The sequence below is a fragment of the Gracilinanus agilis genome, chromosome 2 (genome assembly GCF_016433145.1).
Source record: "Gracilinanus agilis isolate LMUSP501 chromosome 2, AgileGrace, whole genome shotgun sequence".
Taxonomy (NCBI): domain Eukaryota; kingdom Metazoa; phylum Chordata; class Mammalia; order Didelphimorphia; family Didelphidae; genus Gracilinanus; species Gracilinanus agilis.
This window is the reverse complement of record NC_058131.1, coordinates 661,509,829-661,524,009: the sequence shown is the minus strand read 5'-3', so window position 1 is coordinate 661,524,009 and position 14,181 is coordinate 661,509,829. Positions and strand designations below refer to the sequence as shown.

The 14,181-nt window shown below is 40.0% G+C and overlaps 1 protein-coding gene across 1 annotated transcript in view; it reads right to left on the bottom strand.

The window, feature by feature from the left end:
• Positions 1-1,144: 1,144 nt before the first annotated feature.
• The window catches only part of MAT1A (methionine adenosyltransferase 1A), a 39,054-nt gene continuing 26,017 nt past the window's right edge, over positions 1,145-14,181 (bottom strand). The window contains exons 6-9 of the mRNA XM_044665799.1: positions 9,158-9,376; positions 4,420-4,602; positions 3,326-3,459; positions 1,145-1,939 (exon numbers count right to left, since the gene is read on the bottom strand). Coding sequence (XP_044521734.1) covers positions 1,837-1,939; positions 3,326-3,459; positions 4,420-4,602; positions 9,158-9,376 — 639 coding nt within the window. The 3' untranslated portion in view covers positions 1,145-1,836. The remainder of the gene's footprint in view (positions 1,940-3,325; positions 3,460-4,419; positions 4,603-9,157; positions 9,377-14,181) is intronic.

The following is a 14,181-nucleotide window of genomic DNA, read 5'->3' as shown; positions in this document are numbered from 1 at the left end:
ATCAGCTTGACCTTTACAATGGGCTTGCCTGTTAGCAATGATTTCATGGTAAGCGATGAACTATAAATGCATTTAATTAAAAAATAGTGTCTCTCTCCAATGTGTCTTTAAAAATACCAGGTAAGAAGATGAAAGTACAATCACAGTTTGGGGCTTGGCAGTCCTTCACTTGAAAAACACTTATGTGCCTATTAGATGTGATTTTTCTAGTAAAGAACTTGCTTCATTGCTACCTCCTCTTCAGGGAACATAAAGTCTCTTCAAAATGAGTTTTCAGGATTCATCTTCCTAACAACAGCAGCAGCTACATGGAAATTGGGCCCGAGAGCTAGCCCCTATATCACACAGCCTCCTGATTAGATTGATTTCTTGATTAACAGGGTGTTTTTATTTTTTATTTTTCTAGTCTATATATAGTTTTTATAGCTTCCCATCGGTTCTTATTCTCTACTCTTCCCCCAAGAAAAACCTCTGGGGTATCTTTACTAGATGGCACATTGTCTGATTTGTTTGAAATATTCCTGAGACAGAAATAAAACTTCCTTAGCTTCTCTTCCTGGCCCTGTCTCTTTTTATATATTGAATCATGAAGATCATTGATTCTCAATCAGTCACAGAAGTAGACACATTTCTGATAAGTCCTTCCTAGTCAATTCAATAAACACTTATTAAGCTCCTACTATGTGTGAGGCACTGGGCTAGGATACCATTCAAACCTGCTTTTTTCTATGAGGCCTGCTTCTTAATAGAAACCTGGCCCAGAGCACCAAGACAGGGCTGAATAGTAAAGTCCCAGAGACCTCAGAAGCATGACCCTGAACTGGATTAGATACGGCCTTTAGGCTCATATGATTATAGATTTGGGACCATAGAGGGCCAACTGCCCTCATTTCATACTACAGTTGAGACCCAGAAGAGTTAAGAACTCTACCTAAGGTCACCTAGATACCATGGTAAAGTCAAGATTTGAACCCAGGACTTCTGGTTCCAAATCCAAGTATCTCTTCATTGCATCACACTTCTTCCCTAGATAAGAACTTTTTGGTATCATTCAGATATTCTTAACTGCCCCTTGAGCAGTGTCTGGTAATGTCTAGGGACCTTCTCAGAATAGTATCTTTAAATAAGTATAGAAAATGGCATATTTCAGTTAGAAGTTCATGAAAAATAAAGACTTGAGGGGTTTTCTCAGCTAAATTCACCTCCCCCACCCTGAAATCTATTCATGGACCCCTTTGGAGGTCTAGGGGCCCCCAGGTAAGAATTTTCTGATGTCGGGATTATCTTGCAAATAGAAGGTCAAATCTTTGGGTTGTTGGTCCATTTGGGAAATCTTGGCATTGACACATAGCAAATAGGGGAGAATGATCTACAAAGAACCCAGGATGCCACTGTAAGAGAAATAAACCTGGACCCTAGACTTCCCCAATTCCAAACCCCACTACCACCACTGTACCCTGGGTGATAAAGAAATAAGAGCTGTGACTGGCATATCTATGAAGCTTGGATATATGCCTCTCCTTGAAATTATATTGTTCTGGGTCAGAGTCAAGAGTTGAGAGTAAATCATTATTGCCTTTACAAACAGCAACACCAGACGGATGAATTATGCCAGGCCTTCTGATGGTGACAACATGCTAAAGATAGGCCTGACTTGGCTAATATCTCAGGGCAGTGGACCAAAACAGAACTAATTTCTATAGAAATAATTAGTCTGTCAGTATTGAGTAGCTCTCTGATCTGAATATAGAGTGGTCACAGGGAGTAGAAATCCGAGGCCATCTTGGAATGTGGAATCCTATCATGTTTTCTTCAAGAGACTGGTTCCTGCCAACATTAAAATTTGAGATCTTTCGGAACTTCCCAGGGAAATTCGCTTCTTCCAAAATGGCCATAGCATGCTGTCTTCTGATAAATTGGCCTCTTCAAATCAAGGTCCCTGAGGTTTCAACAAAAGGAAAGAAAATGTTCTGTTATTCAAGAATTGGAAAGAGAGAACTGTCCTCTATGAATCAGACGTTATGAACATAAGACAACTAAGAACAGGAAATACTTTCATTCTATATATCAAAATAGCACTTGTCTCACAGGATGGTGGGGATCAAATAAGTTAATAAATATAAATCAAACTCTAAAACACTAAAAAATATACATTAATGCTATTATTATAGAGAGTTTGAGATTTGGAATGTCATGAAAACTCTTGGTTAGAAGATGTGGGTATGCCACCACAATAGAAAATGACTTGATATTATTATTCCCTAGGCCATGCTCTGCCATTTTCCATGACCATGTCACATCTTGCTCAAGGATCTTCAATGGTTCTTTATTACCACTAGGAAAAACTACCAATTTTCTCAGGTTGGAGAGGTCTTCCACAACATGACTCCAGCCTACCTGGCACCACAGATCATTCCTATCCACATGTTCTTTGAGCCTTCTTGAAGTTTTCTTTTTTTTTTTTTAAACCCTTACCTTCCATCTTAGAAACAATGCTGTGTATTGGTTCCAAGGCAGAAGAGTGGTAAGGGTAGGCAATGGGGGTCAAGTGACTTGCCCAGGGTCACCCAGCTGGGAAGTGTCTGAGGCCAGATTTGAACCTAGGATCTCCCATCTGTAGGCTGGCTCTCAATCCACTGAGCCACCCAGCTACCCTCCACTAATTCTTAAGAGCCAGCCTTTCTGTTCTCCCTCTTCCTCCAAGAATCATAGGAAGAAAACCCTCTGTCTTGTTTCCTCTTTAGTGAATGAGTCATGGAGTGAGGCAATAAATGTAGATTAGAAAAAGGGAAATGATGGGGAAACTGGGTGACTCAGTGGATAAAGTCAGGCCTGGACATGGGAGGTCTTGGGCTCAAATGTGTGACCCTTGGCAAATCACTTAACACTAATTGCCTAGCCTTTAAGGCTCTTCTGCTTTGGAACCAAAACTTATTGATTCTAAGATAGAAGAGAAGGGTTTATAAAAAAGGAAAAGAAAAGGAAAAAAGGAATGCTTATTGCTCCTTTAGAAGTATGGGGGTGGGGTGGGGGATAAGCTGGGTAACTCAGTGGATTGAGAGCCAGGCCTAGAGATGGGAAGTTCTAAGTTCAAATTTGGCTTCAGACACTTCCTAGCTGTGTGATCCTGGGCAAGTCACTTTACCCCCATTGCCTAGCCCTTACCATTCTTCTGCCTTGGATCCAATACATAGTATTGACTCTAAGACAGAAGGTAAGGATTTTTAATTTTTTTTTTAATTTTTAAAAAGAAGTATGTGTGTGTGCACACGTGTGTGTGTGTGTGTGTGCCCACATTGGCACTTTACAACTATTACACCATTACCTGACAATGACTCCAGGACGAAGATCGAAATTCTTGTTCACCACATCCAACAGCTCTTTCTCTGTCTTTTTGGAGGTTCCATAGGTGAACAGGGAAATTGAGAGAGGCTCAGCCACACCAATTGCATAAGAAACCTTCATAAGGAGATGGGACACAAGAGACAGATTAGCCAAGTCTCTAACCATCCCCAAAATCGTAACTAGCAGTTCTAGCAGCTAAGGTAAGCAACATAAAAGATGCTCTTAAATCAACTTAAAAATAAATTCAACTGAGGTTAAGGTGGAAGAGACGCCTTTGGGATATATCTCAGACCAAAGGGAGAAGATTTTAAGCCACAAATATTCTGCTGCAGAGGGGGCCAGGGAAAGGAAGTGAGCCATTATTAGCTTCCTACTTTAACCAGTGATACTAAATAGGTGCCCATCTCAGTTATAGTTTTCTGATGGAGTGCGATGGAGTTCTATGAGAATCTTGAAATGTTGGCACCCTGGAACAAATCATCAGTTGTCTCCACCTAATTTTACCTCTGCCACTCCTCTCTATAATCCATAATCCATTATAAAAGCAGAAAACCTAAAGCATCTCTCCACTACCTTAAAGCTAGTCACACTCAGCAACAAATTCTGCTGAATTTGATACCCTCGCTGCAGAAATGAAGTCATCTTTAAAAAGTCTTCTCCCCAGGGGCAGCTGCGTAGCTCAGTGGTTTGAGAGCCAGGCCTAGAGATGGGAGGTCCTAGGTTCAAATCCTGCCTCAGACACTTCCCAGCTGTGTGACCCTGGGCAAGTCACTTGACCCCCATTGCCTACCCTTATCACTCTTCTGCCTTGGAGACAATACACAGTATTGACTCCAAGAGGGAAGGTAAAGGTTTGGAAAAAAAAAAAAGACTTCTCCCTTTTTTTTTAAGAGCAACATATAAAAGGGTAGCAATGGGTGAGATGGAACTCTGCAGATCGAAGATTTATGGGAAGTAACCATAATCTTTAGCATCTCAGAAATCACAGATTTTAATCACAAACTGACACCTGAAGTAGAAAAAGTATTGGGGGGTGGGAACAGGTGGGGAAGAAGGGGGAAAATGTCCACATACTTGCACAAGAACTCTCCGACACAATTTGGCTTTCACTAGGGATTTTGCCACCCAGCGGGCTGCATAGGCTGCAGAGCGGTCCACTTTGGTATAGTCTTTCCCAGAGAAGGCTCCTCCCCCATGAGCCCCCCAGCCTCCATAAGTATCCACAATGATCTTCCGGCCAGTGACTCCTGCATCCCCCTGCAGAAAGGCAAGAACAAGAGTTATATGATGGCTTTTCATGCTGAGCATTTTGGGATTGAGAAATAACGAACAATGGCATCCAAAAATCAGTCAGTATCTATTAAGTATCTACTATGTGCCAGGCATGAAACTAAGTTCTAGAAATTAAAAAATTAAAAAAAAAAAAAAAAAGAGGCAAAAGATAGTCCCTGCCCTCGAGGAGCTCACCAAAACATATGGCAGTTTCATTTCCCTACGCTGTGACCACTGATGGGTCAGAACTCAGGAGAGAAATTGCCTCTATTTAGCTGTGTGACCGTAATTAAGTCATGTCTCCTCTTTGAGCCTCAGTATTCTAATCTGTAGTGAAGGAGAATGATGGCTAATGAAATCATTCTCAGAGAAAAAAACCAACCCTGCAGAGAAAGAGTTAGTGCTGAGAATTCTCCACTAGATGGTGATATTAGGTCAGTGATGCTTCAAACACCTTCCCAGAGCAGGTTTATCCCACTATCAGTCCTCTCGCCAGCCAGCATCCTGCAAGTGCAGGACCGGAGAGAATAGCTGGGATGAGATTTGAAGTGACCCTAGAGGAGGCCACCTGCTCTAGGACACTCGTGCCATTAATTGCTGTTTACACTTAGAGCTTCCTTCTTTTCTTTAGAGCTTTAAGACTTTTACAGATAACATGGAGGGTGAGCTGTTCTTCTGCTTAAAACGGAATCAGCTAATGTGCTAGTTTCCAGCCAGCTCCTTAGTAGGGACAAGGAGGAATGAGACACAGGATCCTGACCCTGGCAGAAGATGGTGCCATAATAACAATGATGGTGGTGATGAGGCAGCCACATGGCCAAGTGCACAGAGTGCTGGCCTCGGATCAGAAAGAACAGATTTCAATTCTTTCCTCAAATACTAACGGTGTGACCCCAGGCAAGTCCCACTTAACCTCTCCTCCCCTTCAGTTTCTTCATATAAAATGGGAACACTAATAGCATCTAACTTAAAGTGCTGTGAAGATCAAATGAGATAGCATATGTAAAACTTTTTGTAAAATGTTTGCTTGACTATATTTGCATATTACTGTGTCTATTTGCAAACCTTAAAGTGCTATATAAATGCTAGACATTCGTAATTATTGTTGTTATTATCTTATCATCATTATTTATTGTGAAGAAATGTGGAGGCTAGATGGCTCAGTGGATGGAGAGCCACACCTAGCGATGGGAGGCTCTAGGTTTAAATCTGGCCTCAGATACTTTCTAGCTGTGTGACTCTGGGCAAGTCACTTAACCCCTATAGCCTAGCCCTTACCCCTCTTCTGTCTTGGAACCAGTACATAGTATTGATTCTAAGGTAGAAGGCAAGGGTTTTTAAAAAAAATTTTTTAAGGGTAAAATTGTTTTAATTAAAGGGTTAAAAGAAAATGTGGTACAGTAGAAAGAGTGGCACTGGAGTCCATAGACTGGGATTCAAATTTCACCTCTGACATTAACCACCTTGTGATTTGGGCAAATTCTTTAATCTCCTTGGCTCTCAGTTTCCTCACTCGCAAATTGAAGGAGTTGGACTAACTGGTGTCTGAGCCCCCTTCCTACCTAAATGTGTGATCTTGTGCTTCTATGGCTAAGAAATCTTCACCCCAGAAAATTCTAGAGAGAATAGGAAAGACCCTCCTCCCTGATGTTTCTCTCCTCTCTCTCCTTTTCCTGCCTTCCTTTGTATATTGTCTCCTCCTTTAGATTATCAGATCCTTAAAGGCAGGAACTGTCTTTCTTTTTATTAATTGTATCCTAACACTTAACATATGCAACACTATACAAGTAAAAGGGATACATGAGTACTGGGGAGGAGGAAACAAGAGGAAGGGAAGAAGGAACACAATTATATAGCACCTACTATGTGCCAGACACTGTGCTAAGCCCTTTAAAAATATTATCTTACTTGACCTCTCCAATAACCCTGTGAGGAAGGTACTATTATTATCCCTATTTTATACTAGAGGAAACTGAGGTAAACAGAGGTTAAGTGACTTGCCCAAGTTCACACAGCCAGTAAGTATCTAAGGTAGAATTTGAAATCGAGTCTTCCTGACTCTGAGCCCTATACTCTATCCCCAGAGAAAGGAAATGGCACTGATGAATCATAACCCTGCATGGGGTGGAAAATATAGGATCATCTGAGGAATATAGGAAGCCTCTCATCCTAGGTAACCGGACAGGCAGTCCATGGAGTTCATCCAGCAATGACTAGATCTCGGACAAACAGTGAAATTGAACAATGAATGGGGCCTAGGATGGAATAAAAGGAAAAAAAGAAAACTGATTTCCATTAGAAAAGTTGGCAGGTGTTTCCCTTTAAACAAAGGCCCATACCAATATTCTCCTGGTAGAATTCCACTTTGCATTTGCTGCTCTGCCTGGTTTCAGCTCCACAGAACAGATAACCCTACCTGCAAATGTCCATCATTTCTAAAATCCCAGCCCTGCTGCTAACTCAAAGTCTGATTGACACTCTTTTCCCCTCTCACTGGAGGACAGAGTACCAAACACCACCCAATGCCTTCCTTTATAGAGGGAAGAAATTGGACTCTCAGCAACCTCCACTCTGCATCTGCTCCTCTGCCTGGTTCCAATTCAATCAAACAAGATGTTGCCTCTTTTTTCTCTCCTCTCTCTCCTTTTTCTGTATCCCTTTGTATGATGTTGTCTCCCCCTTTAGATTACAAATGGTAGGAACTGTCTTTTTTTTTTTAAATTAATTGTATCCCTAATACTTAGCGCAGTGCCTACCACAAAGTAGGCGCTTAACAAACATTTTTTTGACTAGGTTAGAACTATATGATTTCGAGTCATAGAATACCAGTTGCTGAAAAAATAAGTCCCCTCAAGGTAAAAATGCAAGGCTGTCATAAATAAATGGAACATTTTACCAGCAAAGAGCAGCACCCTAGGACAGACATGAGAGAAAACAAGAATAACATTTCTGAGTCTGGATAACTCATATCCATTATGCCTTTAAGTCTTCTGCAATATACCTGATGTCCCACAGATACCTGCCTCCAGATCTCTTGACATTGCCTGGGTAGTAGTGGGCTGTTCAGCTGTTATCCCTGACTCATTCTAAGTTAGTGACATATAATAATAGTTAAGGAGCAGCTAAGGAGGCACAGTTGGTAGAACACTAGTCCTGAAGTCAGGAAGACCTGAGGTCCAATCTAGCCTCAGACACTTATTAGTTGTGTGATTCTCAGTTTCCTCATCTATAAAATAGGAATGATAATAAAATCTACCTCCCAATATTGTTATGAGAATCAAATGAGATGGAAATTGTAAAGCACTTTGCAAATCTTAAAGTTCTCTAGCTAAATATGTATACATTAGCTGTATATATAAAATGTCAGCTGTTCATATTATTATTAAGTTCATATATCTCTTTAACTTTTTACAAAGCATTTTTTTCTGATACAGATCCAGTAAGGTAAGTAAAATATCTCTGTTTGGCAGATGAAAAACTAAAACTTGACAGAATTAAATGATTTAATCACATGTCCATAAACAATGGAGCTAGGATACTAAAAGAACTAAAGATGTTTTAGTTTGGAGAAAGGGAGATTGAGAGGGCATTTGTGCTGCCTTCAAGAACATAAAGAGTTTTGTTTGTTTGTTTTTTGTAGAAGAAGGTATAGATTTGTTCCTGAGATTCCAGAAAGTAGAGAGAGAACAGCCAAGATAAATCATAACTTTATCTGGGGCCTGATCTCACTGTGTCACCTCAAATCAACTCCTGTGCCTCCTTAGAAATACACGTGGACATGAAAAACATGCTACCCACCTCCCAACAAGAGAGATGATGGAAAGTGCACAGATTAAAGCTTATTTTTTTAATATGTCCATATCAGGAATTTGTTTTTCTTGACTATGAAAATTTGTTTTAAAAAGAAAAAGGTTGTTTTTATTTTTTCCCAACATAGGCTAAATGTGGAAGAGAGAAGGTATAGATTTTCATTCATTGCAAAATAAGTTATTATAAGAATAATAGCTTGAAGGTTTACAAAGCACTTAAAGATAATCTCATTTAATCAGAAAGAGATAAATGGATGGATGGCTAGATAGGTAGATAGATGTATGATTAGATAGATAGGTAGGTAGATAGATAGATAGATAGATAGATAGATAGATAGATAGATAGACAAATAAATGATGGATGGATGGATGGATGATTAGGTAGATAGATAAATGGATGACTAGATATATAAATAAATGGTTGGATGGATAGATATAAACAGGCAGACAGACAGGAGGAAGATAGATAGTCAGACATAGATCGATAGATCAATAGATAGATAGGTAGATGGATGGATGGATGGATGGATGTACGGATGGATGGATGGATAGATGGACAGATGACTAGGTAGATATATAAATGGATGGATGGATAGATAAAGAAAGGCAGACAGACAGAGAGATGAGAGACAGATGGACAAAACAAATGTTCAATTTCTGTTATGGAAAAAAATCAACAAAGTAAATTACTGCCTGATTTGGATGCTAAGATGTAAAGGTAAATAAGGCACCTGTGGGCCTCCAATGACAAAACGCCCACTGGGCTGCAAGTGGTAAATTGTCTTTTCGTCCAGATATTTTGAAGGCACCACAGCTCGGATCACTTGGTCCTTTAAAGCCTGGCGCATGTCCTCCAATGTGATGTCCTCATTATGCTGCACAGAGATCACAATGGTGTGAATGCGTACTGGAATGACGGCCCCATTGTCCTGCATGTACTGGACAGTGACCTGGATGGAGGAAAAAAACAAGTTGGTCATCACCTGTTTCTTTCATGTTGTAAGCAGAGGTCCAGGCTATATCCTGGTGCTAAGTGAATGACAAATTAGGAAGGCTAAGTATGCAAAGGTTGGCTTCTCTCATTTTTTGTTACAGCAGGAAGATAACCCAGTGTTCCCAAGAGCCAAACAAGAAAAGAATGGGCTCTTTGAGGTCCTCCCAAGTTGGAAAGGCTTTGAGCAGGTTTATTATTTAATCATAACATTAAGCTTTTTTATCATGATTGCATTAGAAGAAAAAGATTGGGGATTCCATCACAGAGTCTTATTTCGTGAATGCTAGCTGAATGCTTTTTGGATTGAATTGATTTTATTCAGGGTGGGCACTTTCTTCAATAATGCAGATCAGAACCCATCCTATATTACTGGACAAGTAGGCTCTTTTAACTTGTTGTGGACAGAACTATCCATTACTTGTGATCACCCTTCTGCTTAGTAACCGTCTGACCATTGGCAAACATCTGCCTCAGTTTCCTTATCTGTAAAATGAGAATAATAGTACCTACCACCAGGGTTGTTGGGTGAATAAAGTAATATTTGTAAAGTGCTTTATAAACCTTAAAGTGCCATATAAATGCCAATTATTATTGTTGTTTTTAGTGATGATTTTTTAAAAATTCATCCAGGCTGACTTTTAGACAACTTAAATGAAGCATGATCTGCTGTGTGCATGTTCACAGCTTAGTTCTTCCCTGATACTTGAGTCCAAATACTCTGGGTTTATCAGAAACTCTGGATTACAAAGTTATGGAGATACTGTCCAAGGAGTGCACATCACTATGTGGTAGGTATGGAGTTGGTGGAGAACTGGGTAGTCATGATGAATGGGCAAAAGCACAGGAAAAATCAGAATCTCCATCATCTGAGCATCTTTTTTAGGGAAGAAAAGGGAGGCAAAGCCCAAGACCCTTTAGCAGGTAAGGAAGGTGGCCTCCTGGCAGATTGGTGTATGGTACAAAGATGAGATGAGATTAGATGTGTCCATTTAGAGACATCTCCATTCTAAATGTTCATACAGACTGTTTGTGCTGGAGCCTTCCAGGTCATTTTGTCCTCATCAGCCATAATCAGACACATTGTACATTGACCCCCAACATTGTGATGTCATTCTGATCCTCTTCAGGTACAAAGGAAAACAATATAGGATATGACAGGAAACTTCTGATGATAGAACTTATATATTTTACTCCAGCTACTTTTAGAAATAGTTCTTTTTTTTTTTAACTATTACCTTCCATCTTAGAATCGATATTGTGTTCCAAGGCAGAAGAGTAGTAAGGAGGGGAGACAGCTAGGTGGCTTACTAGATTGAGGGCCAGGCCCAGAGATGGGAGGTACTGGGTTCAAATCTTGCCTCAGACACTTCCTGGTTGTGTGACCCTGGGCAAGTCACTTAACCCCCAGTGTCTAGCCCTTACTGCTTTTCTGCCTTGAAGCCAATACACAGTATTGATTCTAAGATGGAAAGTAAGGGTTAAAAAAAAAGAAGAAGAGTAAGGGCTAGGAAATAGGGGTTAAGTGACTTGCCCAGGATCACACAGCTAGGAAGTGTCTGAGTTCAGATTTGAACCCAGGACCTCTACATCTCTTGGCCTGGTCTCTATCCACTGAGCCACCCAGCTGCCTCCCAAGAAATAGATCTTAATAAGTTGTAGTAAAACCAGACACAAACATATCCTCCGTGAGGGATCAGACAGTGGCTTGGTTTGGGGGAGAAACCACAGAAACCCCCATCCTATTATTTGATCATCATGAAAGTACTATCATGCTCATGTTTAGCTTCGGCTTTCCATCTAAGCATAAGATTCTAGGAGTCTCCAGTTTCAAAAAGGAAATCTCTCACCTGGTGCTGATGCCTACGCTTTAATTATTGACATTCTATACTCAGCCTTGATCCTAGCCATTTCGTCTACAGGACTATCCATGTAAGGGAAAGCAGCTTTTTGGAGGAGGAATTTGTAGCGCAGAATCTGCCCCCGTTACATAAAATATCAACCAATCAGACAGCAGGGAGTGAGCACTCACTACAGGCTCAGACTAGATTCAGTATGAGACACTGGAAGAGATGAAGGAATACAATGACTGCTGCCCTCCAAAAGCTAGTGAGACAAATTGAACATGCATGAAACAATAGGCTACAGCTAAATGTTAAATGACACCAAACAGATTATAAGAATTATAACAGTTCATATGGGCAGGAGACCAAAAAAAACTAGAGTAGCCAGGAGGACTTCATGGAAATGGTGGTACTGGATCTGGGACAAGGCTGGAAGCTATTGATTTTATGAGTGAAGATTTCTTGACTTACAAAGATAAAATGACTAAAAAGTTTCCCAGATATTGAAAGCTTCTTCTGCACCTCCCGGCCCATTGTTTGCCTTTTAGAAGTAGGAATGCACTAAAAGAGTGTTCGATTTGAAGGCAGAGGACCTGGGTTTGAATCTTGGCCTGGCAACTTACTACTTGTGTGGCATTGGGCAAGTCCCTTCAGCACTCTGGGACTTTGTTTCTTCATCCATAAAATGAGGAGGTTGGAATGCGTGACTTCTAAGGTACCTAAATCATGATTGCATGATCCTTTGAATTTCTATGTGACAAGTACACAATCCCCAAATCCTCAGACTGGAAAAAGGAGAAGTGTGTGTTCCAGCCTTTAGGCAGAATCATACATAAAACTCTCCATGTCTGAGTAGACTTGATACAATGGAAAGAAGACTGAGTCTAAGGTCAGAGGACCTGAATTCAAATCTCACTTGTGCTCATTACTAGCTGTATGACTGTGGGCAAGTCACTTTATTCCTCTGGGCTTCAGTTAATTATTTCTCAGATGAAAGGGTCAGATGAGATACTAACTGAAATTCCTTCCAAATGAAAATCAATGATTCAATGAGGATTTTGGCATGGCCTTTATAGCCTTGGGATTTTTAGTGGCTGTTTCATAGTTAGATAAAGAAATATGTCTACTAGCTTTATTCGACAAGGAATACAGCTAGAAAAAATAAAAGTATTGCCAGAAAAAAAAATCTGTTTCTCTAAACATGAGAGGAATAGACAAACGGTAGTCCTACAAACCAGGCTCTATGGAGCTTCATGTTAGACCCTTGAAGCAAGTGAAAGTAAGAGTGAAAAAGGAAGTAAGGGTAATTAATAATTGGCATTGTGAAGAATAAATGTAATTGCTATAATGGCCCAGTGAAAAAACTGTGAGTGCCATTAGTCATTCCTGCTATCATCTGATCATTAATAATAAGTTGCAAAATGCTGTTCAGATATAAGAACTTATTGTAAAATCATATCTCCAGAGCTGGAAGGGACCGCAGAGACCATCAAATCATTTTACAGAGAAGGAAACTGAGACCCAGGGAGGCTAAGTGACTTGCCCAAGGTCACACAGATTGTGGGTATTATTTAAACATTGTCTTCATGACTTCAGACTTGTTACTTCAAAAAAATTCTTGATTGAAAATGGAAACACTTTTGGGAATAGGACCAAAGAAAAAAAGCTCAGAGAGTTACCTGGAATATTGGTAGACAAGTTCTCACTGCCTGAGAAATCCCCTTTCAGAAATGTTTGGAAAATGTCCTATCCTAAATACTGAATGATGAGTCAGTTGTGATGAAAATGATTGAAAAGGCAAGCAGACCTTGCAAGACCAGACCAGAAAAAAAAATGTATATGCCAATCCTTCATGCCTTCAGGGGAGTGTAAGAACTTAGCTTTGGATGAATGTTTGCCCTCTCATTCCTTTCTAGATCCAGGAACATTCCATTTCTTAGCATAGGAGCAAAGGAGATAATTTTATTTCTTAACCAAGTAAAATAGGTAACCCCCTTCTATTAAATGCACTGCAAGTATAGATTTCATTTTCCATCCATTGCCCAAGAAAAGGGAAAACTCAGGTGATTCATCTTATTTCCTTACAGTGTAATTCCAGGGCTTCCTTTTCTGTGAATGCCACTCTATTTAAATATCTGGACACAGACTATATACAAATAAGTTCAGACAACATCTACGTATTGATTTTACTTGGTACAATAAAACAGAACCAATGTGTTTGAAATTTCTTGCCCCAATCTCTACTCCTGTGTTACTCTCCCAAAGAGAAGGATCTCGAGAATAGCAGTTTTTAGAATCCTCCACTGCTGACGCAATCTCTAGCCAAGATTTCATGTCGATAACTAAAGAAAATGGAAGACATCATCCTCTCTCTTTTCTTAAGCAGCATGTACCCTGATGTTCATTGCAGCAATCGGTTAAAAGTTCACCCTCAAAATTCTCCCCAGAGGCAAGGTGACTAAGCTCCTGTTGCTGAGGCATAAGATCAGATCCAAAGTGTTTATTGAGTTGTATAATATGCAGAACTCTGGACCAGGTATTATGGTTGATAAAAAAGAAATCTAAGACTTAATCTCTTCTCTCAAAAAGCTTTTGATCTGATTGCTGAAATGAGTATGTATCTATTACACAAATATTTTATGAGCATACATATACATGCAAAATGCCTAAAATGCAAGGCAGCACACGTATAAGAATCATTTTATCAAAAAAAAAAATTTGAATGGCATAGCAAGACAAAAGAGGCAAAGATTACAGTGGTCTGGACAGCTCTGGTCAGAAGAGGCTTCATCAAGAAAGGGGGGCTTAAACCCTGAAGAATAGGTAAGAATTCAATAGACAGACAAAAGAAGGCAAGACCTTTCAGCCAGAAAAAAGAGTTTGAACAAAGGCATGTTCAAGAGATGGAGTGATAGAGAGG